The 24,796-nt window shown below is 36.7% G+C and overlaps 1 protein-coding gene across 3 annotated transcripts in view; it reads left to right on the forward strand.

Moving 5' to 3' along the window:
- Positions 1–258: 258 nt before the first annotated feature.
- The window catches only part of COL11A1 (collagen type XI alpha 1 chain), a 280,750-nt gene continuing 256,212 nt past the window's right edge, over positions 259–24,796 (forward strand). For all 3 annotated transcript variants that reach the window (XM_036766931.1, XM_036766932.1, XM_036766933.1), the window contains exon 1: positions 259–367. In XM_036766931.1, coding sequence (XP_036622826.1) covers positions 259–367 — 109 coding nt within the window. The remainder of the gene's footprint in view (positions 368–24,796) is intronic.

The following is a 24,796-nucleotide window of genomic DNA, read 5'->3' on the forward strand; positions in this document are numbered from 1 at the left end:
AGGACGGATCAGAGGGACCTGACTTAGCCTGGCCATTCATTGGAGAGGGAGAAGAAAAAGAAAAGACAGACAAGGAAAGAAACTACCACCACCAACTAGCGCCTCCCACCCAAAAATTTTTTTGGCATTATTTTTCCTCTCCCTCCCTAATGGCTGTGTAGCAATCATCCCTGGGGATAGGTGGAAGGGACGAAGTGGGTAGAAAATTGCAGTTTTGTGGGTGCAGGTTACAGTTGTGGACCCTGAGCGATTCAGGAGATGGAGCGTTGGTCCACAAGGTGGAAAACGAAAAGGTGGCTTTGGGACTCCACGATAACCACCTTCGTCGTAATAACTTTCATCTTCCACGCTGCAGAGGTCAGAGGAGGTAAGAGACAGAAGGGGATTTGGGGGGCGGGGTGGGATATGGCTCTTTCTTCCTCTCCTCCTCAAACTGAGCTGTATTGTAGCTGCTGCCCCGGTAAGTGCAGAGCTGGGGCTGGAGGGCATCAAATGGGATTGGGGGTGGGGAGAGCGAAGGGGAGTACAGGAGAAAGGAGGAATATGAAGCAAAGAAAGAGCTGTCAGGCAACTAGCCGGGATGCTACTTGCTTACTTTTCAACCCAGCTGTCTCCACCTAGGGATGAGCATTTCAAATCTCTAGGTGCTTTGAAAGGCAGAGAGCCCGCCTCAGGGACGCAACAGAGTGGGGTGAAGCTTTTATTTCAGGACGTGTTCCTTTGAACACTTTGACGCAGGTTCAAGCTGAAGATAATTTAAAATAAAACTCGTGTGTGTGTGTGTGTGTGTGTGTGTGTGAGAGAGAGAGAGAGAGAGAGAGAGAGAGACAGACAGACAGACAGACGGACACACACACGGACACACACACAGACACAGACACAGAGAGACTTTAGACTGGACCTTGACAACTTTCCCTGTCTCGAACGAAGTAAGGAAAGTGTTGCCATTTGGTGATGTAAGACAGGTGAAGACTGAAGAAGTGGGTATTCAGGCTCCTCCAGATTCAGGAAGCTGATATTTAGTGAAAATGTAAGTGGAAATGATTTTACAGGATTCTTGTTAGAAAGGATTTCTTCAAACAAACAAAACTTAGAGTCCTAGACAGAATATTGCCCAATCAAAAACTTTAGGATCCTCTTCCCTCTTCTATTAATTAGACCATCACCCTCATACTCCTAATCTCCAATATTGGAGGTGCACTTCTCTCTGAAAATAATGAAATTCAGCAGGAAATTGGGGCTGGGGGTGAGGGGGCAGGGAAGCATGAGTGACTAGTGAAGGGGAGGGGGTACACTAGGGTGGTGAGGGGGAGGAGGAGAGGTAGGGGGAAAGTTCCTACGTGGCAAAACCAACAATTCAGTGACAGGACCTACTCAGAACACTTCAGTCTTGTCTATGCAGAAGGAAGCTAGAGCTATGTCCCTCCCCCTCACTTGCCCAGCCCCCTCCCCAGCTCCCCGCCTTTTCCCTGGCAGGAGTGGTCCGTTAGGTGTCCTTGGACATGGCTAGCAGGGTTCAGTTTCTCATGTGGAGTTAAGTGAGAGCTGATCCCAGTAGAGAGCAGATAGTAAAGGCAGCAATCCCAACTTTTGGGAGGGGTGGTGGTAGAGAAAGGTCCCGAGAAGGGTAGAAGGATGAAGAGGGAGAAGGATGAGCCAGGAGGGCTGCCCTTGCCCACAAATCTGGAGGAGGGAGAAGAAGCACGTGTAGGATCCCCAACTGAAACTCGGATTTCAAGGCTCCAGCAGAAACCTGGGATCCTGGCAGAGCGTCTTGGCTGTAATACTGTTGCCCTCCAGCAAGCAATGCCCAGCAGTTGGGCTCCTGGAGATGCCGCGTCTGCACTCCCTAAAACAGACGTGAAATGTAGCTCTGCATATGTGTGTGTAAACACACACGTGTATACGTATGTATGCATATATATGCATGTACATACAGTCATACATGAACACATGATCTGGTTTATTGCCCCCGACTTCACTTGGTTACTATGCAGGGTTGTGTATCACTCCTCTGAAGTTAAAAGAAAGTGGGCTTTGGTGAATCCAACTTTTGGCCAGCTAGAGAGACTTGGGATCTTCCAAAGGAATTTTACAAAAACTGAAGAGACTTAGTGATCATCGTGCCACATTTTCAGCAATAAACGTAATGGAGAAAATTTTAGCAGCTCGGACCGTCAAAGTTTCCTTTTGGGCTTTGTGTACCTGGTCATCAGTTGGATACTGTCAAAGAAGTTAGCAGCTCTGCCCCCTGCTGGTTTTATTTACCAATTAGGGTTGAGGCGTCTACCCCTGTAAATGAGCTCTCACCGAATCAGTCTAAGGGGAGTGATATTGGAGGGTACTAGGACTCAACTAAAGCATTCGCGACAGATCTTTTCCCTCCCACTCCCCATCCCAACATGTGGCCTAGGATACCACAAATTACAACCTTTGATTAAAAAGAAAGATTTCATGAAAGCAAGCTACCAAGCCTTTTTCCCCCCTGTAAAAGCAAAGCTGAAGCGTAAGCTCTGGCCCCATCTTTGTGTGAATTCAGGGACAGTTAAACTGAAGACATATGTGCTTATTTATTCTATTTCGATTTCATTTTCTTTGTCAAGTTCTAAGATTAGAATGAAAATTGGTTTTCCAAAGTCCTTCTCATCTTTCCTCCCTGCTTTTCCTATTTACCTATGTATAGAAACACCTCCTGGCTACAATCTCAGTAAGGAATTTATTAAAAGGGGTGGAACATTCCTGTTTTTACACAGCAAATCAACTCAAGAAATAGAAAATTACAGGGTTCAGATTTAGTGGGCATTCTAGCTGTCACTGGATGAAATGTCTTGAAGTTAACATAATAGTTTAGTGGTTTTTTGTATGACTTTTCTATTGATTTTCCAGAGTTACTAGTTACTAATTGCCTAAAATAGTGTATGTACTTTACACTTACCTAGTCACAATCTTTTAGTCAGACATCCCTTTTTAAAAAAAAATATTCAAAGATAACAGAAAGTAGCCATTAATGTCTGAACCGCATTTACCAAATAAATAGGAATGAAAAAGTAAACCACTGTTGGTGAAAGGATAGACACCCTGGTGGGCAATGCTAATGTTAGCCTTTGGGTTAGCTCAAGTCAAAATGGTAGAACTGTACACCAACTTTTAATAGAAACACTGTGACAGCATCATTGTAGGGAACCTGGTAGCTAAACTTGAGGAAATTTTAGAACAGTGGATATCTTCTTATAACTTATATGGACCTTTTTTTAAACTGTTGTATTGTTTTCTTTTTTGTATTTGAAAATTAAAAAAAAAACATTTAGAAGAGTTCCCTGTGTAAGAGCAAGAGTTGGTTTTTTAAAAAGTGTTCCTTAGGAACCCAAGGTTCCTTACACTATGGTAGAAAGGTCTGGGGAAAAGAGATGGATGGGGAAGGCATGGTATAAGGTTAATAATTTTAGTTCTAATTTACTTGTCACTAATTCTTTTACTTTATAATTTGTTATTCCATCATTTTTAGGGATTTTTTTTTTAACACGGCCATACTTACTTTCAGAATACTAAAGTCCCTCCTGGTATTTACTTATACTAAGAGCTAGTTTTATTTTTTTATTTTTTGGTAAAGCAATGTGGGTGAAGTTACAGTAATGATTCATAAATTATACACACACACAATTAGTTTTTGTCACTTTTCTCTTCGTATATATACATATACATACATATATATATGTATGTATGTATGTATATATATATATATATATATACACACACACGGATGGATGTATATGTGTCCTTTTTAGAAAATGGGAAATTTTGTTCCTGATTTTCAATTGAATCCAGTCTATACTTTTAAAATAATGTATGAGTGGGTTTTGTATTTATTATATCATTCTTTATGTCAAGTTTAGACTATTTCATTTTTCATATATCTTAGAGTTAAATTGATCATTCAATATTAATGGAAAATAATAGGGCTGAGTCACTTCCTTCTTTATTGGAATGATAATATTCAGAGGTTAGACAGTTATGAACTATAATTCATTCAAATGAAAAACAAATGAAGAGCTAAGCTTATCAAATTTATGGGAATTTTCTTTCCAAATCTATGCACAAATCTTAGTTGTTCTTGCTGAACATTTATTTTTGAGTCCCAGGGATCAGCAGGTGAAATGGTCCTGTCTTCTTCAGGATATATATCTAAATATATCTATTACATATATACGTATATATAATATAGATAGATCTCTCTCCATACACACACATACACACATATCTATGTGTGTGTATATATATATATATATATGTATGTATGTGTATATATATATATATATATATACACACACACACACACACACACACACATATGTTCTGATCTTACTAAAAGAGTTTCAGGAGTTTCCTTAAAAGAATGCAGTTAAGATTATGATCATACTTCAAGTTATCAATGCCATATATACTAGAGGACATTCATACTGCCTCTTTCCCAGCATTTTCTTCTTCCAAACCACAAATTGACAAGGTCTTATTATACCAGAGAAATGAAACCAAACTGGCTGCCTATTTGAAGGATATTTCTGCACAGTTGTATAGATTGGCACAGTTAAGTTCAATGGAATAAATATAGACATATAAACATAACATAGGTCATTTTACCCTGAAATGTCCTGTCATTGAGCTCAAGCTAAATATTTGTAGTCTGATATGATTCATTATTTGATACCTTAGTACTTCATTTTAGATTAAGCAAAAGCCACAAGTACTGAGAATCTACTATGTGCAAAGCACCATGAATCCTTTTTAATAAATGTTGTGCAAAATGAGTGTTGAGAAAAATATGAAACCTAATAAACATCAATTATATATAAACATATCCATACATATTGGCTAGAAATTATTTAATTAACTTTGACCAAATAGTTTGATTCCAGCAAGGCTACAGTTAAAATAGAAAAACCACAACATTGTTACAGCTAAGCTATCCCTAAAATACACTGAGGCAAACATGACTCCTTTTCAGATTGGGGGTTAGGATTTCTATCTGCCAAAAAAGACTAAGAAGTTGGCTTTCTTTTCTCAGGAAAGCTCTCTCCTTTTCTGAGGAAAAAAATGCTCTTAACACTGGTTAATTTACTGAGGTGCTGCCTAGTTAGTAATAATGAGCTCACTCAAATTAACTCAGGCTTGGGAGACATGGGCTATGCTGTAAAAAGCAGTCTTTCAAAGAGAAGAGATTTGCCTTTTGGATGTTGAGATGAGAAAATGAGCTTTTTTTCCCCATTGACTTAGTTAAACACAGATAGGTATCTGAAATACTATTAAAAATCAGGTTTTAAATGCTGGGTTAAAGTATGCAATTTAATGAAAAGGTTTGATTCATTTAGAGAAATATATATATATATATATAAAATGCAAAAAGGTTAAATAGCCCAATACCTATATTGTACAGATGAGGAGACAGTATGGTGGAGGGCGAAACTAAGAATCAGACCTAGATGCATTTCCACCCTCAATCACCTATTGCTTGTGTGGCTTTGGGAAAGTCATTTAACTTCTCCTGTCCAGGTGATTCAGTGGACCTGGAGTCAGGCTGAATTGAGTTGGATCCTAGTACTAGCTGAGTGATCCTGGGAAAGTCACTTAATTTCTTTCTACCTCAGTTTCCTCATCTATAAAGTGGGAATAATAATAGCAACTATCTCCCTTGACTGTAAGGATAAAATGAAATATTGGTAAAGTGCTCTGCAAACCCTAAAATGATATATTCACTATTCTTAGTTACTGTTATTGTTATTATTATCATCATATTATTTCCTCTATCAAATGATGGAGTTAGATCCCTTCCAGTTATAAAATTATGATCTTAGCATCCTATGAAATTTGGGAAAATGTCTATTTGCATTATCTTTGTAACTTACACGGAAAAAAGGACTGGTGTTTAAATTCCAGGTCTATCACATGACACCTGTGTTACTTTAGGCAAATTACTGAATGTCTCTGGTCTCATTTTCTTCTTCTATAAAATGAGGGGATTAGATTTGATGATAGGCAGCTAAGTGGCACAAAGGACAGAGATCTGGGCCAGAAGTCAGGAAGGCCTGACTAGGATTCTGTCCTCCAGAACTTACTAGTTGTGCAGTCCTGTGTAAGCCACTTGACTTATGTAAAATGTCAGTCACTTGACAATCTATAATTGGGATAATAATAGCACCTGCTCCTCAAGGTGGTTGTGAGAATCAAATGGGATAGTATTTGTAAAGCTCTTAGTATAGGACATAGCAAATAACAGGTACTTAATAAATGCTTTCTTACATGATCTCTGATATCCTTTATTCTTTTAAAGCTAGAAACTATGAGACCAATATTCAAGTTTTGTAAACAGCATATCTGAAAGGTCCTTGTACATGTATATATATGTGTGTGTATCTTTATGTCTATAATTTAGTTGGATGCTCAAATCTTAACTCAATTTGTATTTAGTTTAAGAGAGTTTCCTATTTTAAGAAGACAAAGCAAGGCCCAACATCTAACAAAAATGTGGGAACCATAAAAATGAAGACCAAGGCTATTTTAGAATCATTCATATAGCCACTTTTTTCTAAGTAGAATTTCAATATATCTACCAATTTTTAACATATCTATCATTGTGTTTCTAAAAGGTTGTGCTTATTGTTGTTGTTTAGTCATTTCAGTTTTGTCCAACTCCTCATGACCCCATTTGGGGTTTTCTTGGCAAAGATACTTCTCCAGCTCATTTTACAGATGAGGAAACTGAGGCAAACAGAATTAAGCAACTTGCCTAGGATCACACAGCTAGTAAGTATCTGAGGCCAGATTTGAACTTGGTTCTTCCTAACTCCAGGACTGGTACTCTATCCACTGGGCCACCTAGCTGCCTATAAAAGATTGTAAGACAACTAAATAGAAAGTATTTTATTGTGTTTACTCATATATTTGCTAATAATCTTAGATCCAATATATAATATGCAGTTAGTTTCAATATCTCCCTTATAGTTAGATAAGATGTTTTAAGATGATGAATGTATTCAGCTAAGTAGATATTTATTAACTGTATTATGTGTGCACTGTGTGAAGCACTTGGTGACATTCAAAGTTTAGGTCAAGACCTGATTCGGACCTTTGTGAAACTTAGTCTTATAAGGGGGTAATTCACAGAGATGGCTAAGTATATTATATTATACTACATGTATCAGAAAGGTCTTAAGTGAACTGTTATGTGAGATCCAACATGGGTCAGATTCTTAGGGACTAAAGGAATCCATCCAGAATACATGGAGGGAATGGTATGTAGGTCTCCTTGTCAACTTAAGGGCTGATGGATGTTTAATTTATTCAGGACTTTTTAACTTACCCTGACTCAATAGAATATCACATTATTTATAACACCGATGATGGCCAGCTTTTAGAGAATGTTTCCTGTTATGGGATTTGGAGGAAATGATAATAGAAGGAATTAGCCTCTAATTTTTTAGTATCACAGTATTTTACAGGAAATGCATTTCCAAGAGCCAGTATTTTCACCATTGGTGACTTTTCAGCTGAAAGTAACAACCTCATTATCCTTAGAACTAAGTATAAGGTCTCAAAGAGGAGTAGCTAATGTTTATACCTAAAGATGTCAGATAATTCAGTCATATAAAGGAACTATAATAAGTACTAAAAAAATAAGTAGTCATCCATGATGCATGTGTTATTATCACAGTAAGGGGCAAAATTCCAGAAGAGAAGGAAATCATGATGAGAATTATTATTCTCAAAAGTCATTTCATAATTGTATCCCCAATCCAATTAATAATTGCTTGTTGATTGATTGCAACAATAACAGCTGGCATTTCTATAGACCCTTAACATTTGGAAAGAACTTTGCATAATTATCTTATTTTTTTCCTCATGACACCTCTCTGAAGTAGGTATTACTTGTTTTATTTTTCCCCATTTTATAGATAGGGAAACTGAGGCATAGAGAAGCTAAGTGACTTACTTGCCCAAGGTAATGTAGTCCCATAAGTTTCAAAGCAGGATTCAAACCTGGATCTCTGCTAGTTACACATCTAATAATCTTTCAACTATGAAGGGCCCAGGGGGGAGTCCAGGGGCTACATGGGACATAGACAAATAGCCATTTTTCAAGTTTGGCTTTCATTTTTACTCTTACCCTTCACTTATTTCCCATTGGGGAAACATGACCTGAGGTAGAGAGTGGTGAGAGGAAATGACACTTTTCATTTTGACCATAGCATTTTTTTCCTTAGGTAAGAAAAGTATATGCAAAATTTCTAAAGGGATGCTGTGTTCCCTCCATGCTATCACACAGAATGGCAGAACTTTAGAACTCCCTGTTAGTGGACAGCTAAACAGATATCAAGTAGTAGCCCAAGGTTGAGAAATTTTCTTCTAATTGTAACTTATGATTTCATCCAAACCTTAGTGTTTTTGAAAGCCTCCTGCTGTTTTAGAATGCATCTGAATTACAACTTCATGAACAGTCAGCTCTAAAGATATTTATTTCAGCTACATGAAAAACATGACAATTCTGGCTATCTGTGGCGTAATTAATTCTCCACTCCCCCAAACTCCTGTTTTTAGCAGTGATAGAACTCAACATGATTATTAATATTTTCTAAAAGAGCTAAAAAAGACAGAAAAAAAACCAATTTCTCAGGTGAAGTCTTTGGCCTACTACTTCTTTTGGCTAGTGCTTCTTTTGCCATTGGCCGATTACCAGACCTGGTGTTATCTAGTAAACTAAACTCTTTGCTTGCTGTGTATGGAATTAGAGACAGTGCCATTAATTTAAGAGAAAGAACACAGAGAAAAGAAAGGTTATCATATTTCACAGTAAGAGACCTGCTTAAATGTGACTGGACAATTGAGAACTAAAACAAACCTGTGTAAAAGTACTTTAGCACAATCATCTTTTGCAATCCTTTCAAACCCTCCTTTTTTCCTTAAAAAAAGTATTTCTTTCTTATTTTGACCAAATTTCATTGCTTTTGAATGGCTTTGTACAGTACAGGCAAATGAAGGTCTCTATTCATAAAACTTGTACAGTACAGAGAGTGTCAGAGGAAGCTTCCTCTGTCTGACTAGTAAACTGACATCCGGACTTCAATGATCCTTGAGCTCTGAGAGGTAGTTAGATTTCTTCCCATATGCAGATTTTTATATTAGAATGATGACCAGAAGAGTGCCAGCCACATCTAATGGGAGAGTGGACAAAATGTTCTTAAATTCTTTCTGTATCCAGATGTTACAGAGAACAGAAAACTCTAGGTATTAACGCAGTATGTGGCCTTATCCTCCCCCTTTCCTCTTTTTAATGAAGTTCCTCTAACCAGACAAGTTTACTGTTTCAAGGCTGGCTGACACTTTTCCCTTTGTGAGATGATGCTGGTTCTGGTCCATCTACTTCAAAGAAACGAGAACAAATTCAGCAGTAGTTCTTGCCTCTTTAGTCACTAGGCAGCTAGCTGGCTGGCTGGCTGGCCGGCTGGCTGGCTGCCTTTTTCCATCTCCTACCAGTCAACTGTCCAGGTGACATCTAGTTAATATGGAGTAGGGAAAGATGGAGAGCTAAAGACACCCTCATCATGATCCCCTTAAAAGGATCTATATGCAATTCTTTTTCTTCATCCACTCCTTCTTTAAAGAAGAATCAGATGAGAGAATTCCTCTAGCTTTCTTCATCTGGAAAATAGTTTTTCATATAGCACTGACTACCCTGAATTGGATGGCCTCCAAAATTATTGTTTTGCTAAAAGGCAGCAAATGAAAAGAGGAAAAGAAACAAAACCAAAAATAGCTATGGATAACATGGTGAATAAATGACTAAGATCAATAAATGACTAATTTGAAATTCTTAAAGTAAATTCGAAAGTTAATTCAAAGACTAAAAAATATATAGATATGTAAGTAGTAATGGTCTAGATTTGTCTCATAATACCATACCCAGATACATACACTTGTATATGTATGTACACATACACATAATGTGTGTATATATACATACTATATATACATGTATACATGTACATATATGTATACACACATATGTGTGAGAGAGCTAGTATATAATAAATTGGGCTTAGAATCAGGAAGACTATTTGGAGTCAAACCCCATCTCTAACACTAGCTCTGTGACCTTGACCAAGTCATTTATTTAGCTCCCTAAAACTTATCTACTAAATCAGAACATCCATGCTTGAATCCTATTTTTGACAATTACTACCTGTGAGATCTTGGGCAAGACATTTAACTTTTCTAGGTCTCAGGTTCCTCATCTGTAAAGTGTGGTACAGAGAAAAAAATCCTGCTTCAAAGTTAGATCACCTGGGTTCAAATTCTCTCCTTCTTAACTCATTTGACCTTCCTGTGACTCAGTTTCTTCAGCCATAAAACAAATAGATTTGACTAGGAAGTTTTTGAGGTGTCTTCCAGTTCTAGACCTATTATCCCACAGGGGTGCTGAATTAATGACCTCTAAGGTCCCATCAAAAACCCTAAAACTATGATCCTGTCATCAAAGATGGTAGAAATCTTCATTGGTAGATGGAACTCCCAGAGCAAGATTATCTCAGGCCGAGGCAGTCCAAGATTTATCGTGTATAAATGTGACTATGTTCATTTATGTTAGTGTGTTATGTAATCATAGTGATATAATCAAAGTAGCAGATAGAGTACTGGACTTGGAGTAAGGAAGAACTGAGTTCTAATTTTGCCTCAAGCACTTGCTAACTGTGTGACCCTGGGCTTCTCTCCCAGCCTTGTTTCTTCATATGTAAAATGGGAATTATATTAGTATCTATCTCACAGAGTTGTTGTGAGACCAAATATGATAACACATGTAAAACACTTTAATGCTATTTGTTATTGCTATTATTATTAATTACTTTAATAACTTGATGCTTTCTGGTTTGCAAAGTGCTTTATTTACATTGTTTTATTTGCTATTCAAAGGTACATGTTAATCTTTAAATATACTATATTTATATATATTTTTACTTTTACATGTACTAATAATATATAATATAAACTTTGAGAAGCATTCTATTATCATAGACAGCCTTGGAGTCAGAAAGATCTGATTTTAAGACCTACCGCTGGCATGTACTGACTATGTGACCCTGAGTAAGCCCTTTTTAGCCTATCATTCAACCTCATGCATTTCCAAGAGCTAGTCTTTCCCTTGGTGCCCAAGGCGCCCCTCTAAGAGAAGAGATGGAGAAGATGTTGACCTACATTGGTAGAACAAGTCCTTCATTGGGAGCTCCCTACCTTGATACAATCACAATCACGGTTAAAAAAATCTAATGACTTTAGGTTGCAGAGCACGTGTTGACCTATATTGATAGAGTCATTTTCCTCATTGATTGTTCCCTATAACAAATGTATCAGATCCAATCCAAAAAAATAAAATAAGAATCTTTATGTTCTATTCAGGATTATTTTCCATGTTTTTATCCTGAAGACATTATTAGTAATAAACACATATACCACATTTCTATTTTTCTGTTATTTAATTACATTACCAAACAGTAGTACAAATATTTCTAGTGAGAAAAAAATATATCTTGTGGCTATTAGTCACTGTCGTTTGGGATGACTTTAAAATTTTTTGAGATTAGTACAGAGTATCATTTTAAAGACATTGAAAAAATGAGCATTTTGGCTACTACTTTGCTATTCAACTGAACCAAACCAATGGCTTAAGTCCCTGCTACAGTGGATGCTATTACTTATCTAAGGGGTCAGCCATAAAGTACGACAGGCCAAATGAAACATTAAAGCAAATTCTACTACTTTTAGATAACTTCTAATGAAATTACAAGGAACCATAAAGCATATCTGGTGGTAGGAATTTGTCTTTTGTGTAATAATATGAATTATAATTGCTAGCATTTATATAAATCTTTACAAGTATTATCTCATTTTATCCTTACAACAACCCTGGGAGATAGGTGCTATTAATGTCCCCGTTTTACAGATAAGGAGACTGAGGCAGACAAAGGTTAAGTGACTTGAGAAGAGTTACACAGCAAAGTGTCTGCTGTTCAATTTTTGCTCATCTTCCTGACTCTAGGTCTAGCCTTCTATCCACTGTGTCATCTAGCTGTTTATTACGCAATACTCTATAAGGATATCAAGATATTGAAATTCACAGTGATCCACTTAGATACAAATTATGTGATAGAGACACTATCATCACACCAGGATGCCTTGAAAGGATTAGTCTGTGTATAATGAATGGTGATGACATACATTTGTGTTTATCTTACTTCAGTCCTACTTACTCTCATTTTAAGTAAACCACAGTCACAGTGTATGTTATTTTCAATATTATGACTGAAATCAGTAATGATATGAAATTAAAAAAGTAAATGCCATGATTCTTTTTCATGTAATACTTATGTATTGTCTTAAAGGCCTACAGCTGATTCCTTGAGTCACCTAAGACCAGATATCATGACAACCACCCATTATGAAAGGGACACTGTCCTTTGATGGCATTGCTAGGGACTGAGACCTTTATTTTTCTCTAATCATTCACAACCTTGAATATTGAATTAGTGGCATTACCTACTCTTTGGGAAAGAAACTGTAATATGCTAAGACACCAGAAAAAATTATATGAGTTTTTCTTAAGTCTTACCTCTGACACTTGTCATCTTAGGCAAATCACTAAATCTTACTTAACTCATCTTTAAAATTGGAGTGATGTGCCTACTTTAAGGAATGGCATGAGGAACAAATTTCCCAACAGGCAGTCAGGAATGAATTCAAAACAGCCCTTCAATTTACTCCCTGTCTGTGGTTCTTTCCCTTCTAACATGAATTATAGCTGTCATTCAGATGCATATATTATTTCCCTTGGCCAGAAAAAGCTTACCAACTACATTCAGCCGTGGTAGTGTAGTCTAAAAATCAGTATATCCAGTGACGTGAGTTTGAATCTCTCTTGAATCTCCTATTTGTAAGTATGGGCCAAGTCATTTAACTGCTTTGGACCTGTTTCCCTATTTGTGATAAAGAGGGGAAAGGAAAGAAACAAGCATTTATTAGACACCTACTATGTTCCAGCCACTCTGCTAAGTGCTTTACAAATATTATCTCATTTGATCCTCACAACAACCCTAGGAGGTAGATATATGTATTATCTCCATTTTACAAATGAAAAAACTGAGGCAGACAGATGTTAAGTGGCTTTCCCAGGCTCACAGGCTGGTAAGTGTCCAAGGATGGATTTGAACTCAGGTCTTACTGACACTAGTCCTAGCACACTATCATTCACTGTACCACTACCATTCTCATTCTCATTCTCTCTCTCTCTCTCTCTCTCTCTCTCTCTCTCTCTCTCTCTCTCTCTCTCTCTCTCTCTCTCTCTCTCTCTCTCTCCCCCCCCCCCCCCCTTTTCCTTTCTCTCTCTCTCAGGTAGATATAGATACATACACAAGGGGATGGTACTTGATTACCTTTGTAAAATTTACTGTTTGTTACAAAAAAAGTTTTGTAAAAGTGCTTTGCACAGTGCTTGACACATAGGCTCTATATTAATGTTTATTCCCTTCCTTATAATGTCTCTTCTAGCTATATATCAATGATCTATGATTCTATTATCCCTTTCAGCTATAAATTCTATGAATTATAATATGCTGAGCCTGACGATATGGCAGATTTAGTCAAATTCAGTATACATACACACATATGATGTAGGAAATCTTAGCGATTGCACTGTGCCTCTCAAAATCAGCTCTTTGGGGAGCTTGGGCAGCTCTACTGTGAAATATGTGCAACTGCATGGTAGAAGATAATTGCTTAACAACTAGGAAGGCATTATCTTTCAGTGAGGTTGAAGCTGGAATTCTTGTGAGGTCAGTATAGGCTTCTTCACTGCTGGGAGAGGAAATGCCAATGCTGAGAGTGTGGTAGTAACTGAGCAGAATGGAAACTGTATTAAGAGCAGTAGCCCAAACCAGATGGTACAGATGATGGAAGAATCAGGATTTGGAAACTAAACTACAGAAAGCCTGGACAGTCACACTTAGAGATATGTTGTAAATGAAGAAATTCCTATCTTTGATGGTCTTTTACTGAGGTATGGAGTGTGCCTCCACACTACCTAGATGGTAAGCTCTTTGAAGGCAGGCAGTATTTTTGTTTTTATTTTGTATCCATAGCCTTTAACACATTGCCTGTCATGTATTAATCAATAAATGTTTGTTTGTTGGTAGATTGACTGAAGGTTTATAGGAGGGAACACCCTAATAGGACCTGGGAACTGGATATCAATCTAATTAGAATATCTTGACAATAAAATCAGATGTTTTATGTAGTGAATTTGGTGCTTCAGAAAGGAATATAAATAAGCAATATCTTTCTAGTTCTCTTGCCTCCACTGAAGTCCTATGCTTATCCCTAGTAATCATGACAAGTGACCCCAGATTCTCTAAAGCTATGCCAACAGAACAAAGCTCTGACAGGTTTTACCCGGCTAGAAAGGCATAAAGTATTGGCATGATGATGGATTGTGTATTTGTTGTCTGAGTACCAGCATAGTCAAGTTCAGAGAAGCTTATTACCAGGTAGACTAAAAAGTGATAAATTATTTAGCAACAGTTACTCTGAAAAACAAAAACATATATACTGAGTTGTAGAGGAACTTTAGTTCTTACCCATGCTGACCAGAATAAAAAGGCCATGGTCTCCCACTGCCTTCAGAGCCATCTCTAGTCATCCTCATCTACATCTTGCCACTATACCCAGAAGAAACTCCCAGTGCAGAAAATTCTTCTGCCAAGACAGGTCTGAATTTGTTCTGAGTTGTAGTCTTAGAGAATTGTTTGGGGGCACTGAGAAGTTAAATGATTGACCCAGGGTCATATAGCCATACACAGCCAGTTTGTGTCAAACACACTATGTGAATCCATATCTTTCTGACTCCCAGGCTAGTCCACTGTGCCCTGCTGCTTCTTCTTCACACACATACATACACATACAAAGACATGCATGTAATTCAGAAGACAAGATTCAAACATACAACTGTTGGATGAACTCAATGGATTGCTCATCAAAATGTATGTTGTGATCTGGACAATAGATAGAATTCATCAATTTTTTTTTAAATGTGTGATTGGCAAAACCACGGTTTATGAAGAACCAAGGATTTAATTGAGGAAGCAGGCCCTTTTTTACTCCTCTGCTTGATGCTGTTAACATGATATCTTCCATAAATTATAACATCTGGAAGAGCTCACCATCAACATCATGGTGCTCTTTGGAAATACCCAGTGAAAATACATATATTTATTTCTGATGAATTATATAATAATGGGCCCTGTTCTCCATCTATATTACTTGAGAATACAGAGCTATATGTAATAGGGATTAAACCTATTCTACCAAGGCCCCAGAGTTAATAGTATTATTACTAGCATTTATTATATAGTCTCTTTTCTCTACTGTCATTGACTTTTGTTGTGAATGATTTTCCAGCATAGAATTTAAAATATTTTGTGATTAATCAATAGATTAGGTGATCTTTAAGGTCTTTTCTGGTTCTGTGAATAGCAGCAGTTCACATATCTGGACAAAGATCTTTTTAAATAGTTTCTGAAAATAATGGTCTGTTTCAATAATTGAAATTAGAGAATTACAGAAATGTTTTAGACAGTTAAAGGGAAACAAAGAATATTTCCTCCTCATCTGGAAATTTTTGTTAATAGAATGTTTTAAGAGTACATTTTTCTAGTTGCCTCAATTCTTCACTTTACAGGTGTGGACACCTCCACTGTGTCTCAGGTGCTACTAGAGCCTTAGGCACATTAATTTAAAGAATACTCATCTACTGTCCTAAAGTGCTAGCATTACTTGGGAATGAGAAGAGAAATGGCATAGAGTTTGGTGCTGAATTCCAAAAACAGCTTTGCCACTCCCCATTCACTGTACAGTGGTGAAGTGATGAGTTAGGACTGCTGAGAAGAAGATGGGGGTGTGGAATCAGAGCTCAGGGACAGGAAGGCAACTGTAGGAGATTGGAATCTGCCCAGGAACTACATGAGGGTGTCTGTTTTCAAAGATAGTTTATTTAATGTTCCTAACCCAAAGGGTTTAGCGTAGGACATAGGGTCATGTGGCCCTCTCTAGACCATGAAACTGATCAGAATAAGAATAATTAAAAGTAGAATTGCAGGGGTGTATCATAATTGATTTTAATGATAATAAAAGTTTTCTTGTCATTACTCCATTAGTGTATGTAGCTATAACATTGAATTCTCACATAATCAAGTACACATTTGATAAACATTGGTGATTTTATTTCTACCAGTGTACAAAGACAGGCCCTTTAGTTTTAAAACTTTTTGAGCATTTGGTTTGTTTTCTGAAACTGTGCATTTTAATTGTCATAATGCCAATAGGAGGAGAACTTTGTTGAGTGAAATTAAATTCTTAAGTTTCCAAAAAATCCAGACTAATGTTTCTTCCTGCATTTTAAGCTAAACCACAATTTAATACCAAGCATTGCTTCAATACAATGTGTGGTATAATAATCAAACACTATAACGTTCTCCAAGATGTCAATCAAGAGGCTGGGTTTTGAGGAGGTTTTTAAAAATTTTATTCAATAATTCTTAACTGGAGAAACAGTAATATCATTATGTAGTAAACATTAACTTCTGATTGAAGATGCAATTTATTTAACTAACACAACTTGGAAAATGCTCTGTAAGTAATAGAAGCTTTGAAAAAATTTCTGTGCTCTGGAATAGTCATTACCTCTTAAGCAGACTTTAAGATTGTCTTCTTAAGACAGTGTATGAACTGTCCAATTCTTCCATTATGTAGTTCCTTTGAATACAAAGGTGACACAGTGTGCTCAGGGATCTCTTCATCTACACTGAAGTAAAACAACAGCAACACATTCAAGAGATTAAAGCCCAAGGGAGGAAAATGGGATGAATATAAAGGATGACTTGAGGCTAGTCTCCTAGGATCAGGAGCTCTCAAGCTCAGAATGAGCTGAAACTGGAAAATAACATTAAGGGTGACATGAGTCAAACAACAAGCAGTTATTAAATGCTTATTATGTATGACAGGTATAGTGCCAAGTGCTGGGGCGTACAAAGACAAATCTAAAATAATCCCTGTTCTCAAGGAGCTTAACTTCTACTGGGGAAGAGAACATATTAATACATGTAGAAAATGGAAGGTGACCCTAGTGGGGAAGGCACTAGTAGCTGATGGGACTGGGAAAGGCCTCCTGTAGGAGATGGTCTTTGACCTATTCTTAAAGAAAGCGAGGGATTCTAGGAGGCAGAGGTGAGGAATAAGAGCATTTTGTCAAAAGCTTGGAGACTGGAGATGGAGTGTGGTATGTGACTAAAAGCAATTGGTTCATTCTGGCTAGGCTATACAACGAATGAAAGAGAATCATGTGTAAGAATACTGGGAAGACAAGAAGTGCCCTAGTGGCAAAGAGCTTGAAATGCTTGACAAAAGACTTTATAGTTGATCCTATAAGTACCAGGGAGCCAGTGGTGTTTGAGTATGGGGGAGTGGGTGGGGATTGATGATAAAGTCACACATAAGCATTAGGAAAACCATTATTTCAGCTGTGTAGAGGAGGTACGTTGGAGTGGAAAGAGTCATGAGGAAGGAAGGAAGATTAGAAGTCTGTTGCGAAAGTCCAGGCAAGAGGTTATGAGGGCCTAAATGAGGGAGGTATCTGTGCAGCAAAAGAATTGATGGATGTGACTGCTGTCATATTCAGTGATCTTTGAAAGATACTACTACTACTACTACCACCACTATTACTACTACTACCACCACTACTACCACTACTACTACTACTACTGCCACCACCACCAGTACCACTACTACCACTACCTAGCATTTTTGTAACTCTTACTATATTCCAGGTGCTATGCCAAACACTTTCCAAATATTCTCCTTTAAGAATGAAGATAATATAAATATTCTCATTTAGGAATGAAAATAGTACAAATATTCTCATTTGCTCCTCACAACAATCCTGAGAAGTGGGTGCTATTATCCTCATTTTATAGTTAAGGAAACTGAGGAGAATAGAGTTTAATTGCCTTGTCAAAAGTAACGATTCTAGCAAGTGTCTGAAGCTGGATTTAAAATCAGATGTTCTTAACTCCAGGCCCAGTTCACTATCCACTATGTTACTTAACTGCCTATAACAATAGCTAGGATCTATGTAGCACTCAAGTTTTGAAGACAACTTTGTAGGTATTATCTCATTTTATCTTTTTAACAGCACCAGGTGGCAGGTGCTATCATTATCTTTATTTTATAGCTGAGGAAAATGAGGCACTGGGAGGTTAAGAGATTTACTTAGGGCCACAAAGTTAGTTAGTTTTTGAGGCAGGATTTGCTCTCTGGTCTTCCTGACTCTAGATCCAACACTTTATTCTAGCTACCAAATACCAAAAGGTATTGCCAAAAAATAAAATAGAATAAATATTGTCTCAATTTAAAAAAGGAACAGAATAGAGTTTATAAACTGATTTTGATTCCTAGCAAAAATCTAGAGCACAAACATCCAGAAAGGGAATAGTGATTACAAGGAGCCAATATAGCTTCATAAAGAATAGGAGATTAATCTTATTTCATTTTTTTTTCTTTTTCCTTTTTAAAAAAGACAGAATTGCTAAACTGGTAGATGAGGAAAATAGTGTGGCTATAGTTTGCATAGATTTTAGCAAAGATGTTAATAAAATATCTCATGCTATTCCTTTAGAGAAAATGACAAGGTATGGATTAGATAATGTAATCAGATCAATTTAGAACTGTCTGGATGGCCCTTCTCAAAGAGTAACTTAATAATTTGATGTCAATGTGACAGGAAGTCTTCAGAGGAGTAGTCCCAGTGATCTATGCTTGGTGTTATTTAAGTTTTTATCAATGAATTGGATAAAGTTATTGAAGATATACTCATGAAATTTGGTGATCACACAAATCTTGGAGGGACATCTAAGATAGCACATGAGAGAATTGGGTTCCAGAAGGATCTTGACAGGTGAACATTGAGCTAAATCTAATAATATGAAATTCATTAAGGATAAATATAAACTCTTTGTCCTTGTGTAAAAACAAACAGCTCCATATCTATAAGATGGGTGTAACGTGTATAAACAATGGTTGTTTTGGACAAGATATTGAGATTTTAGTGGCCTCCAAGCTTGATATGAGTTAATTGTTTGATATTGTAGCCAAAAAAGTTAATGTGATCTTGTGCCATCTTAATAGGAGTGTGGTCGAGGACTAAGGAGGTGATGGGTCCCCATGTATTCTACCCTTGTGAGACTTCATCTGGAGTATTATGTTTATTTATTTCTGGACACCACTGTTTAATAAAGACAATGATGAGCTAGACAGTGACCAGAAGAGGGCAACCAGGATGATGATTGTCCTAGAATCTGTGTCATATGTGGGTCGACTAGTTGAAGGTGCTGGGGTTTGTTTAGCCTAGAGAAGAGAAAACATGTATGTACACAATAGCTATTTATAAGTATTTTGTATACTATCACCTGGAGGAGGAACTGTATTTGTTCTATATGGTCTCAGAGGATAGCATAAGAAACAATGAATGAGAATTGCAAAGAGTAGAATGTAGGCTCAAGGTTAGGAAAAATTTAACCCTTAGCCAGAACCAAACATTGGGAGAAGTGGGTTGAGGGAAGATATCCCTATGAGATACAAGTACTCCTACTTAGTGGTTATTTTCAGATATTCTCATCTTCCTTCTGCTGTTTCTATAGGAGAGCAGAGAGACAAAGAGAGAGAATATATTAGTTTTCAACAAATACAAATACAGTATAGTTTAAAACACTAACCTTATGTATGCGTGACCCCTCTGTGGTTGAGGCCATAGAAGCAGCTCACTGATTAAGGGTCCTTTAGAATTTCTTTGAATTTGGAAATCCTGTTTGTGAGGTTCTTTAAAATTAGATCATTTGATTAGTAACTACTCATGATAATCACCAAGTTAGCAATTCAGTAGCACACGTTTTCCGCCATGTGTTATCAATCGCATCCATAATGCAATGTCAAATGTCTTCTAAACTATTACAATGAGGTCATTAAGGGAAGGGAAAAACCTAAAGGGAGTTTCTGGTGTTTCAGTTAGCATTTGGTAAAGCTGCTTCAGGAGACTTCTCCCACATCCTGCGCTTGTGAAGCTGAACTTTTAAACATATGTTACAAGACTTTACATCATTTCTAAGTTCTATGTGATCAGCTTTAGTCCACTGCTTATGGAAACATTTTTGAGATCTCGATTCTTCCATCCACTGTATTAGCTGTCCTTTTGATTTTTGTATCCTTCAAGTCATGAATTAAAAATGCTAAATAGCCAAACCAAGGTGAGATTTCTGTGGCATCTCACTAGAGAAGTCAATTAGTGTCTCCTCCATTCCAGAAGTATTTATTAAGAGGGGGATACTAGGTTTGGGGGATAGAAAGATAAAAACAAAACCACTCCATATCCTTGAGGAACTAGTTTTCTATTGGGGGTAGGGGAGGGATCCATTAGTTGACACTTTTTATTTTATATAATTAGGCACTTGAGCTAGGGTTCTTTGGTTTTCTGTAGAGTTAGATCATGGAACATCCATGTAAAAGAGAGGATGGAATAACTATGCTTGTAATATCATTTGTTTGGGGCACTGTTAGGAAAGAAAACTCCTATCCATATAGCTCTGTCATTTCTCTGCAACTTACATCCTAGAGAATTACTTAGAGCTTTGAGAAGTTATATGACTTGACTAGGGCCACAGAGCCAGCCTGTATCAGGCAGGACTTGAACCTGGGTCTTTCTGATACTGAAGGCAGATCCACTTCATCATTCTGTGCTCTTTCTAATGTCTTAATAATGACACTATATATTATTGTTATGATTCTTCAGAAAAAGTGCCCTAAGTGGCCCATTCTGTATTTTCCCTGACATCTTGACACTCTCAGTAGTAGATTTAGAGGTTGCTTTAGGGCCAACAGAGAAAGACTTGCTGATCCTTTAAATGTTCTCAGAAAAATTCTCCAAGTATATGGCTTATGCATAGATTGTTACATGTCCATTGTTGAAAGGAAATCACAGCAGAAAATGTAATTGAAACATAAAGTAGAAGATAAATTCTATCAAATGAGATACATATTCAAAGCACATTGTAAACCTGAAAGTCCTATAGTATAGCTATTTTAATAATTTTTCTTTCATTTTCCATTTTTTTCTGAGTGTTTCTGAGAAACTTCATGCAATTTCCTGGAAGATACTTATATTCTGACTCTTGGAATCACCAGACTCCCTTTCAGGGCTCAGTTTCATTGCTACCTCCTACACAGGCTTTCCCCTGATGTTTCTAGTGTTTAGTACTCTATCATCCCAAATTTGGGGAAAGGGAATAAAGATTTATTAAGTATCTACTATGTTCTAGTCACTGTGCTAAGCACTTTACAAATATTATCGCATTTGATCCTCACGTAACCCTGGGAGGTAGATGCCAATGCTATCCATATTTTCCAATTGAGGAAACTGAGGAATACAGAGGTTAAGTGGCTTGCCTAGGATCACATAGCTATTAAGTCAAGTTGAATTTGAACTCAGGTTTTGTGTCTTTCCACTGTGCCAACTGACTACAGTGTATATATTTTATGTTTATTTATCTGTGTAATCCAATTTTCTTACAGTAGAATGTAAGCTCCTTGAAGGCAAGGACTTTTCCATTTTGACTTTTTATCACTAGCATCTAGCATTGTTCATGACAGTAGACACTCAATAAATGAGTTGAATTAGATTGCTTAATTTCCTTAGCCTTCCAAAGTGGAAAGCAGAAAGATGAAGAGAAATAATATTAATAACAATGTAAATATTATTATATAAAATGAATTAACAGATAATATGTAATTAAAATAGACAAAATTAATATTGGTCACATAATCAGCATGATTATATGACATAAATTAGTACTAATGATATTTATTTAAATAACAACAGCTAACTTATAGGACTTTAGAGTTTTCAAAGTATCTTATATATGTTATCTCATTTGATCCTCACAACTACCAACAGGCATCATGTAAGCTTTTAGGCCAAATGATTAAGCATGATTAAAATAATAATAATTCTTTCACATTTACATGGTGCTCTAAGGTTTAAAAAGTGTTTTTGTTACAACTCTATCAAGCAGAAAATGTAAATATTATTAATTGTATTTTATAAATGAGGAAACTAGAGGTCAGAGAATTTAAATGACTTATCTGAGGTCACACAATAAGTGCCATATCTGGGATTCCATACTAGGTCTTCTGACACCAAGATATGTGATTATAATGGACATTAAAATAAAATTCTTTAAGGATTTCCAGAAAGTTTGCATCTTCATTAAAAAGAACAATTTGGTACCTATGTAGTGATGGTGACTTACAAAGCAATTTCTGCAAGTTATTATCCATAATAATATAGAAATGCTTAACATGACATATAAACATACATACAATAACATGTATCATTTATATTTATTACAATACATGTGGCAATTGATAGAAAGTGTAGTTGGGTGTCAATGTTCCCCTTGCTATTAGGGGGAGATGAGGTTTAGGATGGTGGATTGTTTGAGCTCAGGAATTCTGGGCTAAAGTTGATCCAGTATCTACACTAGGTCCTACACTAATACTGTGAACTCCTGTGAGTGGAGGGCCACCAAACTACCTAACAATGAGTGAAATGGTCCATGATGGAAAAATAGAGCAGGTCAAAACTTCAATTCTTGGGGCCTGTCAATGTCCATCGCAAGTCCAGCCTGAATACAATAGGGGGACTCAATCTCAAAATAGGTAAAATGAAATAAAAATATAATGTTCAATTTTTTTTTAAAAAGGTATCATTGGCCACTCTCTACTTGTTGAATAAATGAGAGGGATTATGGTGATGGCATTTCCCTGGGCTAAAACCTGCCCTGGCTTTGGCCATATAGTCATTATTGATGTTGTCAAGTGGAGAAAATCCAAGATATCCCATAAAAAGAGTCTTTAAGGGTCTTACATAGTAGTGTAATTATTTGATTTCCACTTTGTTTAAATTTTAAGTAACTATTGAGACTAACAATCTAAGAGGAATGTTACCTCCTTTATTAAACCTTCCCAGAACACTTTAATTACAATTGACCTTTGCTTTTTCTAGACTCTATAACATTCTATAACACTCATTTGAAACACTTTATTCTTATATGCTTTACATATAGAACTTATCAGAGTGCCTGATGTAGTAATCCTTTTTAAAAATTTTATTGTTTATTTTAAACATTCTTTTTTTAAATTTTGAGTTCCAGATTCTCTCCTTCCCTCCCACCCCTCCGTCACCCACTGAGAAGGCAAGCAAAATGATATCAATTAATTATACACGTGAAATAATGTAAAAATTTCCATGTTAGCCATATTATAAAAAAGGAAGGAAAGAAAGAAAAAAGGAAGGAAGGAATAAAGGAAGGAGAGAGAGAGAGAGAGAGAGAGAGAGAGAGAGAGAGAGAGAGAGAGAAAGGAAGGAAGGAAGGAAAGAAAAAGAAAGGAAGGAAGGAAGAAAGGAAGCTATACCTCAGTTTGCACTTAGAGTTGAGTTTTCTCTCTGGAAGAGGACAGCATTTTCTCATCACGAGTCCTTTGGAATTATCTTGGATCATTGTATTGATTAGAGTAGCCAAGTGCTTTGCAGTTGATCATCATTACAACATTGTTGTTATTGTGCACAATGAGCTTTCATTTCTTCTCACTTCACTTTGCATCATTTCATATTGCTATCTCCATGCTTCGTCCACCCAGAAATCACCACTCTTGTCATTTGTCACAGCACAATAGTATTCCATCACAATCATATGCCACAACTTGTTCAGCCATTCCCCAAATGAAGAGCATCCCCTCAATATCCAATTCTTTGCCACCACAAAAAGAGCTGCTGTAATATTTTTGTACATATAAGCCCCTTTCCTTTTTTAAAAAATCTATTTAGGGTATAGATCTAGTAGTAGTTTTAATGTGTTTTGGATATAGTTCCAATTGTTCTCCAAAATGGTTGGGCCAATTCATAACTCCACTGACAGCTTATTAGTGTACCTATTTTCCTTCCTCCCTTCAAGCGTTTGTCATTTCTGATAGTTGTGAGGTGATACCTCAGAGTTGTTTTAATTTGCATTTTTTTAATCAATAGTGATTTAGAGTATTTTTTCATGACCATAAATTGCTTTGATTTCTTCCTTTGAAAACTTCCTGTTCATATCTTTTGATAATATATCAATTGGGGGATGACTCTTATTTTTATAAATGTGACTCAGTTTCCTATATAATTGAGAAATAAGGTCTTTATCAGAGAAAATTGCCATAAAACAACAACTGTGCCAGTTTTTCTAAGTATTCAAGGTTTGGCTGATAGACCTGTGACCACATTAATGTAAGTTTACCCTCCTATGATGCAGGTAGCAGGCCATCTATACCTATATGTTTGGTATAATTTCCTCTCATAAATCTCCCACAGGTAGTCAGTCACTGAATTATTCTGTAGGCTTTGCTCTCAGTTTCATGAAATTTCATGAATACCAATGGAAAACAGGCGGTCTAGTCTATGTGACTGGCCCATCTTTCTTTTCCAGACATTGGTCTGATGACATCCTAGAAGCTGTCTCTCTCATGCCCTCCATGAGCCTCTCCCTTGCCTTTTGGGTGACCTTCAATTTTTCTTCTCTCAACTTTATGCTATTTCATGACTTGCAGTCATACAGCATCAGGA

The sequence above is a fragment of the Trichosurus vulpecula genome, chromosome 7, assembly GCF_011100635.1.
Source record: "Trichosurus vulpecula isolate mTriVul1 chromosome 7, mTriVul1.pri, whole genome shotgun sequence".
Taxonomy (NCBI): domain Eukaryota; kingdom Metazoa; phylum Chordata; class Mammalia; order Diprotodontia; family Phalangeridae; genus Trichosurus; species Trichosurus vulpecula.